Source organism: Maniola hyperantus, chromosome 18 (genome assembly GCF_902806685.2).
Source record: "Maniola hyperantus chromosome 18, iAphHyp1.2, whole genome shotgun sequence".
NCBI lineage: Eukaryota > Metazoa > Arthropoda > Insecta > Lepidoptera > Nymphalidae > Maniola > Maniola hyperantus.
Window position 1 is genome coordinate 7,200,909 of NC_048553.1, and position 16,210 is coordinate 7,217,118.

A 16,210-nucleotide genomic window follows, 5' to 3' on the forward strand; every position below is an offset into this window, starting at 1 on the left:
AAATATCACCTATATTCTACTCTATGAGTGACATGACCACTATCATCTGGCAACACTGGGCCTACGACGCCATTGGTCACATTGGTCTGTGACTGACGACGACGTTTTTCTATTTTCGGGCCAACTCATCGGTCTTTTTGACACAGAATTATCAAGCAAATATGTTTGTTTTCTCATTGAGAAAGTTATGAATTGAGAATTATTTATTGAGGAATATTAGACAATAACATTTTCGAAATGGAGGTGCACTATCTCGTATTATTTTTGAGTATTTTATGGTATGGATGCGACGCTTTAACGTGGAGCCTCGCACCGAATACACAGAAGTGTTTGAAAGAGGAATTGCACGCCAATGTGCTCGTCGCGGGTGAATATGCAGTAACGGAAGTAGGAGGGCAAAGAATCGACTATATTGTAAGTTTTCTTTTGTGTATAAACATTATGTACATCGACCCTTTTATACGTTTCCAATTCAATGGAAATAGCTGAAGGCGGGAACACTACCTACCTATCTAGGTACTAGGTATGTACTTGGTTAAATCCCAGCATATACCTATACTGTATGCACGATGTACCTGTGTAAACATTGTTACTTCCCAATTGTTAAAAGCATTTGAGTTTGGGGTATTTTGAAATTCTTTCACCAGTAGAAAGCCACATTATTCCTGAGTAACATAGGCTATATTTTATTTTCAAAAAAGTTTTATTTTCCGTTCGAAGCCGGGGTGGATCTCTAGTTAACATTAGTGTAGGGTTTGACACCTAGGATGTTTACTTATTGGGCAACCCAAGTATACTCTTCTCACATCCTTTTTTCTTCTCTCTGGGCAGGTTTGCACGCTTGAATATTACCATCTGTTGTGCATGCATTGCCCCTCCCCACCTGAGTCTTCACTCTAGCCACCCAGGCTTGCTCCAAAATCTTGAGTCGACCACCAAGGTTGCGGAGGGTTTCCTGGAGTGAGGATATGTGTATAATGTGCTTCATGTTATTATTCAGTAAAATTTGTTACAGGTACGTGATTCAAAGGGTCACATCCTGGCCACAAAAGATCATGTCACAAAAGGGAAGTTCACATTTGTCACTGAGACATATGACACATTTGAAGTTTGCTTCATATCAAAAGTACCTCCAGGTGAGACAAAAAAGTATGAATAACTATAGCAAACTTCTCTATGATACAAATAAAGATTGGCTGTCTTCACACACCTTTGAGAACACTATGGAGAACTCTCAGGCAAGCAGGTTTCCTCATGGTTATAGCAAGTAATTTAATTATTTAAAAAGCACAAAACTCTGAAAAGTTACGAGGTATGAGCCCAGTACAAACCCTGGATCCCCCAACTAGGAGGCAGATATCTAAACTAGGCTACCACTATAATAATAATAAACCTATATTTCAGAACATAGAGGAGTAGCACAAGATGTAACTTTGGACATCAAAGTAGGCATTGAAGCAAAAAATTATGAGGGAGTAAGTATATTCTTTCCTACTTAAAATACATTTTTATTAATAACTTAGTAGCTCTATATTATATCTATTTTATACATACATACAAAGATAAAAGTCTCAAAATATGTCTTTTCACCTAGTTGATACGACTAGAAACATACTTATAGTGTACCAGTCCAGAACACACAAAATTTTGAACACAGTCCTTTTACACAAAGTATAATTTTGAACTTATACAATATTATGTTAAATGTGTTGTCAGGACTTTGTGGCATGTTATTTGTATGTTCCAAGTCTAGGGCTTAAAAACTGTTGAGGTAAGTCCACACAGCGAAATTGCACCGCACGATTTTGCCCACAGAATTCTGGCATAGAAATTGTATAAAGCCGCACGCATTCAAGGAAAAAATTACGTTCAAAGGATTTCATACCATTTGCATTGTTACTGAATTCAGCGAGAAAAATCGTATGGTGTAATTTCACAGTGGGGGCTGACGCTTATATGCTTACTTTTTTTAAAGGAATTTTTTATTCAAATATACTATTTATTTTTTATCGGTCAATCTTCTATGAAAATCTGCATCTTCTAGAAATGGGTAATTTGTGTGGACTTTAATGGTTTTCCCCAACCTTACTAAAAGTAATATAACTCTTGGAAAGTGCTTTACATTAACTGTATTTTTAATGATTAACACACTTGATTATTTTATCATTCTTGATTGTATTAATAACGAAATATGATTTTGCATGATACAGTAAAAAATATAGTTATGATTTATGAATAAGAAAGAGAGAGCAGACAAAACATTTTTTTTATTATTGTTATAATATACTTGCTGATGCTCGCGACTTCATCCGCGTGAATTTAGGTTTCTAAAAATCCTGTGGGAAAACTTTGATTTTCCAGGATAAAAAGTAGCCTATGTCACTCTCCAGGTCTTTACCCATGCAAGTCACGTCAATCGGTTGCTCTGATGCGACATGATTGAAGGACAAACCAATAAACCAGCAAACAAACAAACACACTTTCGCATTATATGGGTACCGATTTTTTTTTCCATTTTCCATTAAAAAGTTCCATTAAATTTGTCTCTAACTATGATTTTATTCCATAACATTCGAAACATGTGTGATATAATATTTAAATCATTAAAAACTTATGAATATTATTATCATTAATATTCATTTCTACTATAGAATTGTAATAGATAGTTGACTTATATGCATCTTAAAGGTTTTTTAAATGTGATATATTATGTTTTAAGGGGCTTTTACAGGTGACATATATGCCAGCCCCTTTGTTACAAATTAAAATCAAACTTGTCACTTAGCTAACAGCTAATCTTATAATCTTAAATTTGTAACATAGATTGCTGAAGCTGCCAAATTAAAGCCCATGGAAATGGAGCTTAAGAGATTGGAAGATTTATCAGAGGCTATCGTGCAGGACTTCACTTCCATGAGGAAGAGGGAAGAAGAGATGAGAGACACTAATGGTAAATCTACATATATGTATAAAAGGAAAAGCTGACTGACTGATCTATCAACGCACAGCTCAAACTACTGGATGGATCAGGCTGAAGTTTATCATGCTAGCTTAGATAGCTATTATAACATAGACATCCGTTAAGAAAGGATTTTTGAAAATTCTACCCCTAAGGAGGCAAAACAGGGATTAAAGATTTCTGAAGTCCCCACAGATGAAGTCGCGAGCTGAGCTAGTCTTTCACAACTAAAAAAAACTTGATTTTCCAGGATTAAGAATAGCCTATACAAGTCTTCGGGATGCAAGCAATCTCTACCAAGTAGATGATACCCGCAACTTCATCTGCCCATAATAGACATAATTTAACAATCTTGTGGAAACTGATTTTCCAGGACAAAAAGTAGCCTATCTCCACTCCAAGTAGCACTCCAGGAGGCAGGCTATCTATGTACCTTTCTTCAAAATCAGTTTAATTTCACCTATTGGTAGGCAGTGAAAAGCTAGCTCAGAGAGATACACTTATAATAGGTTATTATTAACTTTTTTTTTTGGTACAAAACTGGTTATTATTTTGGTACAATTAAAAATAAAAAAGTGTTTGACAGTGTAGTTTTGCAATCATCTTGTCGCAGGTTTTTTGCGCAACTTCGATTTTCCCTTTTGAAAATGTTTTATTCTTGCAGAGTCAACAAACAACAGGGTGTTATTCTTCAGCGTGTTCTCCATGATCTGCCTGCTAGGGTTGGCCACGTGGCAAGTGTTATACCTGCGCAGATACTTCAAAGCCAAAAAACTTATTGAATAACATATTTTTTTTACTTTCGATATAGTCACACTGGGCTAGAGATTATTTTTCAATGAACTATTATTCTGTTAGTTATAAAATGAATGGTAATATAGCAACTTTCTACTGAGCACAATATTGTAAATAATCGTACAATTCTGAATGTATCAATAACAAAACTATTTGTATCGCATAATAAATTAATATTGTCATTTCATGAAATCGTCTTTATCGCCCATACAGACCAGGGTGGATAATTTTTAAGGCAAAAAATTGTCAACATATGGTCGGAAAATGTAGTTTTCTAATTGAAGATTGTCCTGAACCACCAGAGGCTCCTAAAGACGATAGTCAAAGTCAAATAGTTTATTCAAAATAAGTAATAAATTACACTTTTTGATGGTCGGTTGTTGGATTTGTAAGAGGATAATATTATAGTGGTGATAGTATTTACTGCAAATAAGCAGCCTTTCGGCAACATGAGCCTGTTTCGTCAGTGTATAGCGCGACCCTCAGAACATGGACTATTAGAAGTAGCCCTATTGTGACACTTACTGTTAGAGCGAGATAGCTAAATGCATTTAAGCACGTATTAGAACGTGACAAAATGATTATGTTTTGTCCTTATCACCGTGGCCACTTTTTTGTGTTTGCCAAAATGTATTTGTACGTATTTGGCAAACAATGTGAAGTGAGTTGATTTGTTTTGTTGTTTTGAAGTTATTGTGCAATGGTGGGTTGCAGTATACTAGGCTACAGTAGCCGAAGCGAACGTAAAATAGACAGAATAACATTTCACAAGTAATAAAGTACCTCTGCTTGAGCGAGAGGGACTGAAGGGGCCACGCTAGTTGCAAATCTGGAAATATCTGTGGCGCGACCAAAAATTTTAAAAACAACAAAATAGTTCTCTGTCACTCATACCTATTCTTCTTCTTCTTTCTTCTTTGGGGCTATACAGGTCCTTACTATCCCTGAATCACTGCGACCGTCTCCGATCTATTGTGTTTGCCTCCACTTCACATTTCCTTGTCAAATCCAGTGGCCGCCAGATACAGCAGCACCTTCTTGACTGGAATTGAAGTAACATCCTCCGGATAAATGATGTGTCTCCCTAGGTGGACGCTACGTTTGTGCATCAGAGCAGGGCAGAAGCAGATAATGTGCATCGGAGTCTCGGGAGACTCGTGGCACAGCCTGCAGATGTCCGAGCCCTGGAGCTTAAGGTTATACATGTGCCTTTTCAGGCCACAGTGACCCGTTAAAGCTCGCACCAGGATGCACATGTTACTTCTGTTAAGCGACAGCACCTCAGATGCTACCTTCTTGCTGAAGGATTTAACCAGCGCTTTCGAGTGGTTTAACCCTGGCAAGTTTCTCCAGCGGTTGAGTGTGTCATAGTAGCAATAGGTTAGGAGGGTGAGTTGAACCAGGCTTTTAGGTATACCGCAGACAGGCTCTGGGCCTATCTGACGTGCCTTTGCGCCTGATTTCGCCAGAATGTCCGCATTTTCGTTGCCTACTATTCCGGCGTGCCCTGGCACCCATCTTAGAACCACCCTGTTGTGTTGGGCCAGGGTGTTTAAGTTTACTCTGCAGTTTTCAACCAGTCTCGAGTTAACAACCTCTGAAGACAGAGCTCAAAGAGCTGCTTGGCTATCCGAATGAATGTAAATCGTTTTATTGACGTGGTTGTGTTGCAGGATGGTTTCCACACATATTATTATGGCGTATACCTCCGCCTGGAAAATAGATGTATAGGCCCCCAGGTTACGGTACAGTTTGATCCTGGGTTTCTCTCCATAGATTCCACATCCTACGTCTTTGCCTGACTTTGAGCCATCGGTGAACCATTTTAAACAGCCCGATGGCCATGTGATTTTGTTGTTTGTCCAATCCTCCCTATCTGGGATTTCCACAGAAAAGGATCTCTGGAAGTTGTATTTTGGGATCATCGTGTCTGACGGCATTCCCAAAACTGGAATCTCGAGTACTGAGTTCTGCAAGTCCCTCAGTGTTTTAGATAGCCAATTCACCTTTCCTTGGCTAATCAGCCTATACATGCCCATTCTCGCCTCCTTCATCAAACTCATACCTATATGACGTTTTGTCGGTCTAAACGACAGAGACAGTGCGCTACAAATCTGCTAACTCGTTCTAAAGGTCCATGTACATTACTTTATGCAGCGTACTGTTACTACAATTTTCGACCATTCGTATACAGTTAAGAATTTATGTCCGTTAGTTACGGTATTTAAAACGGTAACTGCCCTGGTCTAATAGAGTAATTCTGATCGCACATAACAGCAGCCACGTTCCTGTGTTGTAACACAATCTGGCTTGACCTGCATCCACTGACCAGAGCTTGACAGACAAGTGAGAACTGAGTGACATCTCCAATGTTCAGCTTAAGCCGCTGGATATAGAAATTTGAGATTTTGCATGTAAGCTTAATTATCTATATCATAATATTAATGATTAATTTCTTTATTAAGATAAAGAACCAAAAAGTTCAAAAAAAAAATACAATAAGTGCATTATTCTCAACACTGCATACTGAAGGTGTGCAGTTATTTTTTAATTGCATCTGTGTGTCAAGATCCAATGTGCTGAAAAACACTTAAAAAGATTTTAAGAAATTCCGATGCTCGGATTAAATCGAGTCTTTATATAAGAAGAAAACTACAACACAGCAATATGTGTGCAGCTTAAGAAATACAGATGACCTTAATTTACATAGCTACTTATTTGTTTCACTCAAATTATAATTTCTTTATGTAAGTACGAATTTTGTTAATCCAGTTATCAAGAAGTTTACATCACAACTAACCCTAGTGTGATTATATCATTGTTCTTAGATCTCGTGGCAAATGTCACGTTGTATTGTATTAAATAAAACAAATTTCATTTACTTAACAGATTTATTATTTAATTATTTTTGTTGTATTGTATAATATGATCGATTTCTTGTCGCTAAGGATGTAAAGAAATGATTTATTAAAAAAGTCGTTTCATTTCTTACTCATCATTCTTTTTTTTTCAGTTATCAAAAATACAAAAGACCAATTATAGTACCTAGTACCGAATAAAATTATCTGTAGGTCCTATGCACACACAGAGTAGATTGAATATGTCGCAGGGAAATAATAAAAACCGGGATTTGATCAAATTAAGTTATTTTAATATTTGCCGGGATTTGGTCAAATTCCGGTTTTTTTTTATCATTTCGATGTTACAAATACGCGACAGGTCGAGATAGCAATAGGGGAGGGAACGCCCGGCACACCCACACAGCACCTGCGCTAACTGGGTGCGCCGTTTCAACCTGTCGTGGACTATACAAATCACATTAGTCCGCGTGTGCACTGTGCATGTATTCTGTGACTGTGCACGTGTCGCACAGCGAGCTATGCAGTTTTATGGTACACTACAGTATGGTCATTGGATCAGCTCTATAATTGTGCACGACACCAAACTCCAAAACTTTGTCACTTGATGCAGTAGCAGTACATTTTTGACACAATCGGTTTCCGACAAATGGGAATAGCTTCATTTATTAATTCTGCCACTGGAACATCCGATTTAAATCCGGGCCCGATAAACGACAAGTGGGAACGGGGGTAAATCTCGAATTAAATAAATGCCTGCTTAATTTCCATTGAAAAATACACTCACGTAATACTGTATTTTATTAGGTAGGTACCTACTTACTAACTATTGATTTCAATTTCTAGATAATCGCTATTGTCAGGGACCTGCGAGGGCCTTTTGTCCGCTTACTTTGACTGAATGACACCAAACAACACCGAGCTCATTTTGGCATTTATTTTTAATTGAATCCATTGAGGGTTTCTACGAAAAATTATTTTAATAACATTGACTTATATATTACTTCGTAAGGACAGGGCCATTGAACAAGCAAAATGGCACCGACTCATTGGTCCTAAAATGTTTATTGAGCACCAATGCAACCTCACTGACGTCTGGATTTCAAACGGGTCGTTCATTAGTATCTAAGAGGTGGCGCTGATTTATTTGGTTCCAAAACCGTGAAAAATTTTGTTCGCTTGGGCATATCTTGTCATTTATATCGATTTTTAATAAGGATTACTCCGCACCAATGTAGAACCAACAACTGTCAAATGAGCTCGGTGGCTATCATTTTATGTTATGCACTGAGTTATTCCCGCTGGACGTAGGTACCTACGCCGGAAGGCACTCTGCTTTGCTCAATCATTCTTTTCGTAAGTTTTCTGGCAGACATTTTCTGATAACAAGCGGCCAGCGTGACGGCAAAGATGCGTCACGATACTGATATAGCAGCACCACGACAGGACTACGGCGCGGCAACCACTAGAAATTTGCAAAGAACTTGTAGGTAAATGTTCAATGTGGAGTCCATCGTGCTGCCACCACCGACGCGTCGCTCGCTCGCTCATCAAGCGTTGTTGTCTTCTGCGTCAGTGCGGTTAACGAATAATGGCGAGCTTTACTTTAGTGAATGCATGGTTTTTCAGGCATCGAGTATACCTTCGGATCCTGATCATCTTTTGCGAAGAAACTACTCTTCCATCTTTTATACTCTCCGAGATAGACACCGACGAAGTTTGTATGGCGGCCATCTTTTTTCGCCATTTTGAATTTTTTTTCAGCTCCTTGGCAATTGGATGACGTTTTGAGTGACATTTGCTCGAGCACCCCCCACCTATCTTCAATACCTTAAGCGTGCTCTTCACCCGTCTCCGAAACCCTCAATCATCAGTTCTCTCCGTATTTTTCCTCAGAATGAATTTTTGTCTTCTATACGAAACCATCAGTGATAAAAAAAAATCATACAAAAATGTTCAGGAGAGGTGATCAATGAGTGAGTCAGTCAGTCAATCAGTGAATCAGCACAAACAGCTATATATTAATAAAGGCATCAATTCCAAGTAGAAAGTTTATTATATTACCAACCAATACTGTGTTAAAAGAGGAATGTTTTTTCATTAAATAAGTATTATTATGAAATCATAGAATTCACAGAAATAGATAAAACTTAGTATAAAATGTATAAAAACTTGGTAAATAATTTCAATATACATAAAATCATTGTAATTATTACAATAGGCTGCCTTCGAGTTAAAGAGCGTTAGGGATTTGACAAATAGGCAGGGTGAAAGCACGCCTTACTTTGAAGGCAGCCTATAGGTGCATAATTCATCATAATATTATACGATAAGACGACATAAATATAGCTTTATAAGGATGCAAACAAACTACAGCGTTACATACATCGTCATCGAACTCTGGCGTGAGATCAACCAAACGGAGCGTAAGTCGGACGCGCGAGCGTCACTATGTACCTATGACTCCAATTGCCTTCTGTTAGGTAGGTATATCGCAACATGCCACAACACTAAAGTTTGTTCGCAGCTTAACAATTTATAACATCAAAGAACAAAAGGACCTCGAGACGAACAATAGTATCTACAGCTGTAACAATGATCATTGAGTGTATTTATTACTAACTTCTGTCCGCGACTTCGCGCGTTTTTGGTTCGACGCTATGTATGATACCAGTCATCAACAGCATTTAAGCACCATGCATATTATGCATTTATCTTTTAAATAAGTAATATTTTTGATTTTAGAGACGAATTAATACTAAACAAACACATTCAAACATGTCTAAAATTGATTGCAAAATCATTTACAAAACCCAAATCAGTGGATATTGAGTTTGCGCTCACAAAATTAAATTATATTGCCTTATATACAATAAATATCCACTCTGGTATTATGTACATTTGTGAATTGTGATACATTATTGTGTTCCTAATCAAAGCGGTGAATAATCTAGTTGAACCGTCAGATGTTTGACACCCACCTCCCGGAAAATTCTCGCGGCTTGTTCAGTAATATACCGCGGGTCTACCTCTCTGGCGACCTCGAGTTTGATAACTCCTATATGAATGTCACTACAAAGAGTCCAAAAGTGTGGGTCTTGGACTGAATGTACACCCGCTAAACCCATCACTCGGGTGTATAAATTAGGTAGGGCGCGCTCTAGAGACTCTGGAGTCCGTTGCATAAGAACACCACCAGAATCCATCACTAGCGGGAATACACTACCCGCTATAAGGAGAGCTATAGCCATCGAGCAAATCGGATCCGCTCGCATCCAGCCGAACATCTGCATCAATATGGCGGATATGATCACACCGACGGAGCCGAGGGTGTCTGCGAGTACGTGGAGGAACACTCCTCGCATGATAGCGGAGCCGGCGCCGGTGGGAGCTTCCATGTCGTCATGCGAGTGTCCGTGCGAGTTGTGGTTGTGTGAGTGGCCGTGGCCGCCGTGTGAGTGCCCGTGGCCGCCGTGCCCGTGACCGTGCCCGTGGTGGAATGCGTATATTCCTATTAGGTTCACTAGGAAACCGAGTATTGATACGACTAGGAGGCGTTCATGTTTTACCTGGAAATAATTAAACTTTGATTGAATGAATCAACAGCAACAGTTAGCTATGTTATGGATTCAATATTAATTGTGGTGATAGCTAGTGGTTAAGTAAGACGTCGGTCTTTCGAGCAATTGAATATCACTTGCTTTAACGTTGAAAGTAAACATCGTGAGCAAACCTGCAAGCCTGAGAGTTCTCTATCATGTTCTCAAATGCAAATCAGCACTTGGCCAGACTGGTAGACTATTGACAAACCCTGCTCGTTCTGAGAGGAAACCAGTTCTCAGTAGTGAACCAGATGGGTTGATCATGATGATGAATTGATGATGTATTAATTTTGACGATTGATAAACGATGCGATTGTTATGATGACATTATAAGAGTCAATACACCTAACACATTGCATTGCTACATTGAATATGAATATAGATACTGAAAATGAGAATCACAGCAGCAAGTATTGCATGCCGTGTAGCTTTTCCGCAATAAACATGAGCGAATCTATTTCCCGAAGAGTTACTGAGTTCTTGAAGATAAAAGAAGGAAGCGTGATCAATTCACTAAAATACTGAAACTTCTCTCAAGTCTCAACTAAATAATTATAGAATTACGAGCTTTTAAAATAAAAAAGCCACTGCTAAATCGGTAGTCATTTTAAACTCTGAATGAAACGACTTGTAATACAGCAATGACGAAAGATTAAATAAGATACTGTGTACAAATAGTCAATACATCAATCAGAAAATACGTGCTTCGCCGACAATTACGAAAGAAATTGAGAGAACGATTTCGAAATTATTTAAAGAATAGAAAGTTATATAGATATTTTATGTTGAGATTCGATTTTTACATGTTTGATAATAATCATTTGTATAAAAGTTTAGTTTTTATTTTTATATAATACAATAGTCAGTTTTACTTTTAATAACCTAATAAATTAATTTATTGTTGAATATTGTTTTTGAATCTGATACATATTTGACTATTAAAAAATATTTTAAAATGTTAAAATTGGTTTTATACAATAAGTTCTGGAAAACTGGTTTTCACCTCACTTTTACTTATTACTTAAGTATTTTATGATTACTTATTGTTTAAAACTTACATGGCACCGATACCGTTGTCTTTCTCTAAACTAAATTTAGAGTACCTGCATCCTTTTTCTTTTTAACAATGCTAAAAAGGGACAGAACATGAACTTTACATTTAAAACCTCTAAATTTTAGTACACGCTACAAATTTAAACAGTAGGCTCGCGACTGTGCGCTAAAATCACGGGTTTTACCATCTAAAAATTAAATTTAAAACTGTCAAACTGCTTCTGTCCTTTTCATATTACATTAGTAAGAAGAGGATGTGAATACTCTAAAATCAGGTTGTGCTCAGAATCAGTACCAGTATGATTCTTATTGGAAAAAAGTATTTACCAAGTAGTTTCTTAAACAAATAGTTTATTTTTATATTTTCATATGCTTTTTATGATTTTATTAATAGCATTGTTATATTAGTATATTAACTTATAGTTATAATTCAATCAATTAATGACTTCAGAGAAAATTTTTCAATAGTATTTTGCCATTTTCATTGTACTATCTTATCATTGCTCAATGTTATCATTGTTTTAAAAATTAGTGATTTATTAAAAAAAGATCTTATCAAATAACCAAAGCAATTAAATGTTAAATAATGCTGTTATGATTTATGATACATTAAAGTAGTAGCAGGTTTTTTTAAGTTATTCTGTTTTGAAGTTCAAATAAACTTGATAGTAAGCTAATGATTATAATGAGAATTTTAGGACAACATTTGTTATACCTACTATGTTTGTGGTTTTCAACTTTTAATGAAAAAGCAATTTAATTGTAGGACAAATAATTTACCTCAATCAGCTACTGTATGCATATTCTTTATCTGACCACTTCATTACAATACAATAAGTATGTGACATTTCTAAACCAATCATCTATGAATGAGCTGAAATAATCAGCTGCAAATTATATGCTTGGAGAGACTATGCCCAAGAACTAAAGTGAAAATGAAAACTAGTAGAGTGGAAGCTAAGTTGCTTGAACACAGATAAGGTAACCAACCTATCTCTCAGTAACTGTTATGCTTTTTATATACCAATCAAAACCATATGCTAAAAAATAAAGCTTAGTAGTAATAGTAGTTGTTTTGAAAAAAAGCACACCAGCCTTCTATTCTACAGGATGCAGTATAACATATTGTGTAACATGCACATTTGTGACCGAAGGTAGCATGAGGTGTGAGCATTTGAATAGGGTAATTTTACTATGCATTTCAAGAGTACACATTATTTACCTCAGGAGGTTCAATGGCCCGTTCAACAGCTTCTTTCATGATGAAGAAGGATATAAAAAGCAAGAAGAGTCCATTTACAAAGCCTGCCAGCACCTCTGCTCTCGCATAGCCATATGAAAAACGTTCGTTTGCCCGCCACTTGGACACCAGAGATGCAGCAAGGCCTGCCACCAGGCCCGTGCAGTCAAAGAACATATGGAATGCATCAGATATTAGACCTGAAATTAAACAGATTTCAATATTTTTAAAATTAAAATTGTGAACAGTTTGTCCAAGGATGTAGTATCAAGGTAAAATAATCAATTAAAAATATAAGACAAAATCATTTATCTATAAAGAACTTAAAGTATAACAATTTTATTTATATCGCAACATGAGAAAAAGAATCCATATCTGTGGCAATCCTTGCAAGACAAGCAGTGAGCTAGATAGAAAAAGTTAAATCCCTCTGATTTTATAAAGCATCCAAATCACCCAGGGTTGATACTTAATAGAATTTGTAGTTTTTTGGAATAGTTTATAAATGTTGTTCAGCAGTGAGCTAGGTAGAAAAAGTTAATTCCCTCTGATTTTATAAAGCATCCAAATCACCCAGGGTTGATACTTAATAGAATTTGTAGTGTTTTGGAATAGTTTATAAATGTTGTCATGGAAGTTTGACACAAAATCTACTGTAATTCATAGCGTTTAAGGTGTAATTATTATTAAGGTAATTGACTAATGAGGAATAGCTTCGGTTGAAGACACTAACATTAGACCTAAAAAAATAATTTATAAATTTACTTACCTAAACTATTTGACCATACTCCATAAAACAATTCAACAAATGCAAAAGACAAATTTAAAATTAGGAAAAGAAATAAATTCTTGGAATTTCTGTCGGAAAATATCAATCTAAGCCAGTTTTGAAACTTTTCACGAATGCCTCCAATCGGACTCCGCGATACTCTCGTATCCTTTTGTATAAGAGGCAGCATTGTATCTAGATTTAAATTATATGCTTCTTTCACGTCATTTCAGGCTTGATATCACAGAAAACACAATTTTGCACCAGCACCACTGCATACGTGTAAATACTGCACTTGCGGTTTATAACCTTAAATAATTATGTTTCAAGAAATTATTGGAAAGATATCAAATACGACATAGGATTTTTACAGTTAAATGCATTATTTATAAAACACAAGCATCTTTCAGTGATAAATATTAAAAAATTTTAGACTACTAGCACAACCCAATCCTATCATTTGCCTTCGTCAACAATGTTGTCAATTGTCAAACTCGTCATTCGTCAATCTATCAATGTCCACCACAGACCATAACATATTGTCCACTGCACCGACCAGAAACACTGTTTATGTCAAATACAGATAAAGAAAACGAATCTGCTTCTGACGAAGGCCCACCCAATCTCCTCCCAATCACTATGGCTTGAAAGGATTGTAAACTATACTAGCGGCACGCTATGATGGCCGGTTTGACGTTTGTCCGCTCATGAAGTTCCGTATTAATTGATAACGACTTTGAAGGAAATAATTGTATTACTTTATTGACGATAGTGATGTGCAGAGATTCATAAATTTTATCGAATGTAGTTTTAGGTTTAGGACTCAAAATTTATTTATTAAATTGATTTCTTAAATGTATACAAGTGTAGAAAAATCAGTTTGCACCATTTAAGGGGTGAATGTACTTGTGAATATGAACAATTTTCACTATGTGGACAAACCTCTGAAATCGCAAAAAAATATCAATAAATTTTTAAAAATGGAATCTAATACGATCGTCACATAGGATCGCTGGCTAGCACAACTACTACCTCCGGCAAACTCGCGTCAATGCTCAATGCAAAACAAAGCAGTTTCGAATTGACGTTGCTTCGAAAAGTATAAACTGTCAGTGCAATGCGATTGTGATATAGTTTTGACCTGGCTTTGGATTTCAAATATTGATACTGCATTACTGTTGACCCTTGCTCGTTAATTTGGACTCTGTTCAAGCCCTTTGTTGTGGATTTCGTCGATATGACCGAACGTACGCAGAGAACTGTTCTAAATAGTCAGACACGTGAGTTCCTAATACGCCTTCGTAACTATTTCGATCGTGAAGCTCAAAATGGAGGGCCAATTTTACCTATAACGTCAGTGGTTGAACGCGTAGCTGATGCGCTTAATATTGGACAACGAACTGTTAGACGGATAACTAAAAAAAAATATGGCGAGACTGGCACAGAAGAAAATAAACTTCACACACCAAAAAAGAGAAAACGAGCAAAACCAGTCGTAGGCATCGATAGCTTTGATGCCGATGCTATCCGAAGACATGTTTACGGCTACTATTTACAGAAGGAGTATCCAACAAGAAAAAAGTTGGTGCATTCACTGAAGGAAGCTGGATTATTCTTCGGTGGGGAAAGTTCTTTAACGAAGATTTGAAGACCATTGGATTTCGATACAAAAAATGTAACAAACGCAAAATATTGATGGAAAGATTTGATATAGCGATGGCAAGGTATACTTTTTTACGGCAAGTGAAAGAAATCAAAAATTGGCAAAATGTTGTGTTCTTGGATGAAACATGGCTTAATGCTAACCATACTGTAGGCCGTTCTTGGAACGATGACACAGCAGCATCTACTTCCAAAGTTCCTGTAGGAAAAGGATCGCGACTTATAATTTGTCACGCCGGAACCATCAACGGGTTTGTCGAAGGTTCTCTCATGGCTTTTGCGTCAAAAACCACTGGAGACTATCATGAAGACATGAATGGAGAAAAGTTTACTGAATGGTTTACCTCAATGTTGTGTAGCCTCCCTGAACCATCTATTATAATTATGGACAACGCCCCATACCACTCGATGCAAATTGACAAGCCACCTGCCCAATCCCAAAAGAAAGCTGATATCGTCGCATGGCTTCGTAAAAATGGCGTAGATGCAAACATGAATATGTTAAAAGCGGAATTAGTACGTCTTTTAAAAGAAAACAAACCAACCAAGATCCGATACGTCATTGACGAAATAGCATTAGAACATGGGCACAGAGTTATACGGTTACCGCCTTACCATTGTGAGTATAATGCGATTGAGTTGGTGTGGGCTCAAATTAAGGGATATGCTGCAAGACACAATACAGAACCCCCATTTACCACAAAAAAAATGCTAAAATTATTAGAAGAAGCTTGTGAACATGTGACTAAAGGAGACTGGGAAAAGGTTGTGAATAGAACTGTTAAATTAATAAGGGAAGATTATGAAAGAGATGTGAAATAGATAATATTATAGAAAACGAACATATAATTATTAATGTATGTGATGATAGCAGTGACGACAGTGAAAATAGTAGTATGGACGAATCTGATTAATTATGGCCTTTTGTGGCACCTTTTTCGGTATCTTTTGTATTCATATGTTTCTTGTGTGCATATAAAGTATGTATATTCATTTTCGTTCAAATATTCAGTTCGTTCAAATAAATTAAATAAACATATACATTTTTGTTTTATTAAACCTATTTAATCAGGTACAAAAACAAAACTTAATTGTTTTTTGTTCGAGAATAAATTGACATTCCACATCACTATTGTAATGTGTCAAACCGGCCATCATAGCGTGCCGCTAGTGTAGTTATTTGGAGTGACTTTATAAACTAGCAAAAACAAACAGGGTAATATTTTATACAGTTCGCATGTGGTTCGCATACATAAATTTTTAAATCGATTG

General features: G+C 36.6%; 2 protein-coding genes across 2 annotated transcripts; one reads left to right on the forward strand and one right to left on the reverse strand.

Annotated features, from left to right (window-relative positions):
- Nucleotides 1-84: 84 nt before the first annotated feature.
- On the forward strand, nucleotides 85-6,745 carry bai (Transmembrane emp24 domain-containing protein bai). Its single transcript, XM_034977931.2, has 5 exons — nucleotides 85-414; nucleotides 1,016-1,136; nucleotides 1,405-1,475; nucleotides 2,824-2,950; nucleotides 3,624-6,745. The coding sequence occupies exons 1-5, from the start codon at nucleotides 238-240 to the stop codon at nucleotides 3,743-3,745; spliced, it is 618 nt and encodes a 205-aa protein (XP_034833822.1). The 5' UTR covers nucleotides 85-237; the 3' UTR covers nucleotides 3,746-6,745.
- Nucleotides 6,746-8,322: 1,577 nt separating this feature from the next.
- Nucleotides 8,323-13,772, reverse strand: ZnT86D (zinc transporter 86D). The gene is made up of 3 exons (XM_034977921.2): nucleotides 13,277-13,772; nucleotides 12,490-12,707; nucleotides 8,323-10,181 (listed from the first exon to the last, which is right to left on the reverse strand). The coding sequence occupies exons 1-3, from the start codon at nucleotides 13,464-13,466 to the stop codon at nucleotides 9,546-9,548; spliced, it is 1,044 nt and encodes a 347-aa protein (XP_034833812.1). The 5' UTR covers nucleotides 13,467-13,772; the 3' UTR covers nucleotides 8,323-9,545.
- Between the last annotated feature and the right edge of the window lie 2,438 nt (nucleotides 13,773-16,210).

What these genes read in the sequence shown, in the direction of transcription:
- bai (XM_034977931.2), top strand. Translation starts at nt 238, where the DNA reads ATGGAGGTGCACTATCTCGTATTATTTTTGAGTATTTTATGGTATGGA. An exon ending in CATATCAAAAGTACCTCCAG is followed by an intron (nt 1,137 to 1,404) that starts GTGAGACAAAAA and finishes CCTATATTTCAG; the next exon opens with AACATAGAGGAGTAGCACAA. An exon ending in AAGCAAAAAATTATGAGGGA is followed by an intron (nt 1,476 to 2,823) that starts GTAAGTATATTC and finishes TTTGTAACATAG; the next exon opens with ATTGCTGAAGCTGCCAAATT.
- ZnT86D (XM_034977921.2), bottom strand. Translation starts at nt 13,466, where the DNA reads ATGCTGCCTCTTATACAAAAGGATACGAGAGTATCGCGGAGTCCGATT. An exon ending in AGTATGGTCAAATAGTTTAG is followed by an intron (nt 12,708 to 13,276) that starts GTAAGTAAATTT and finishes GTTTAATTTCAG; the next exon opens with GTCTAATATCTGATGCATTC. An exon ending in GGGCCATTGAACCTCCTGAG is followed by an intron (nt 10,182 to 12,489) that starts GTAAATAATGTG and finishes AATTATTTCCAG; the next exon opens with GTAAAACATGAACGCCTCCT.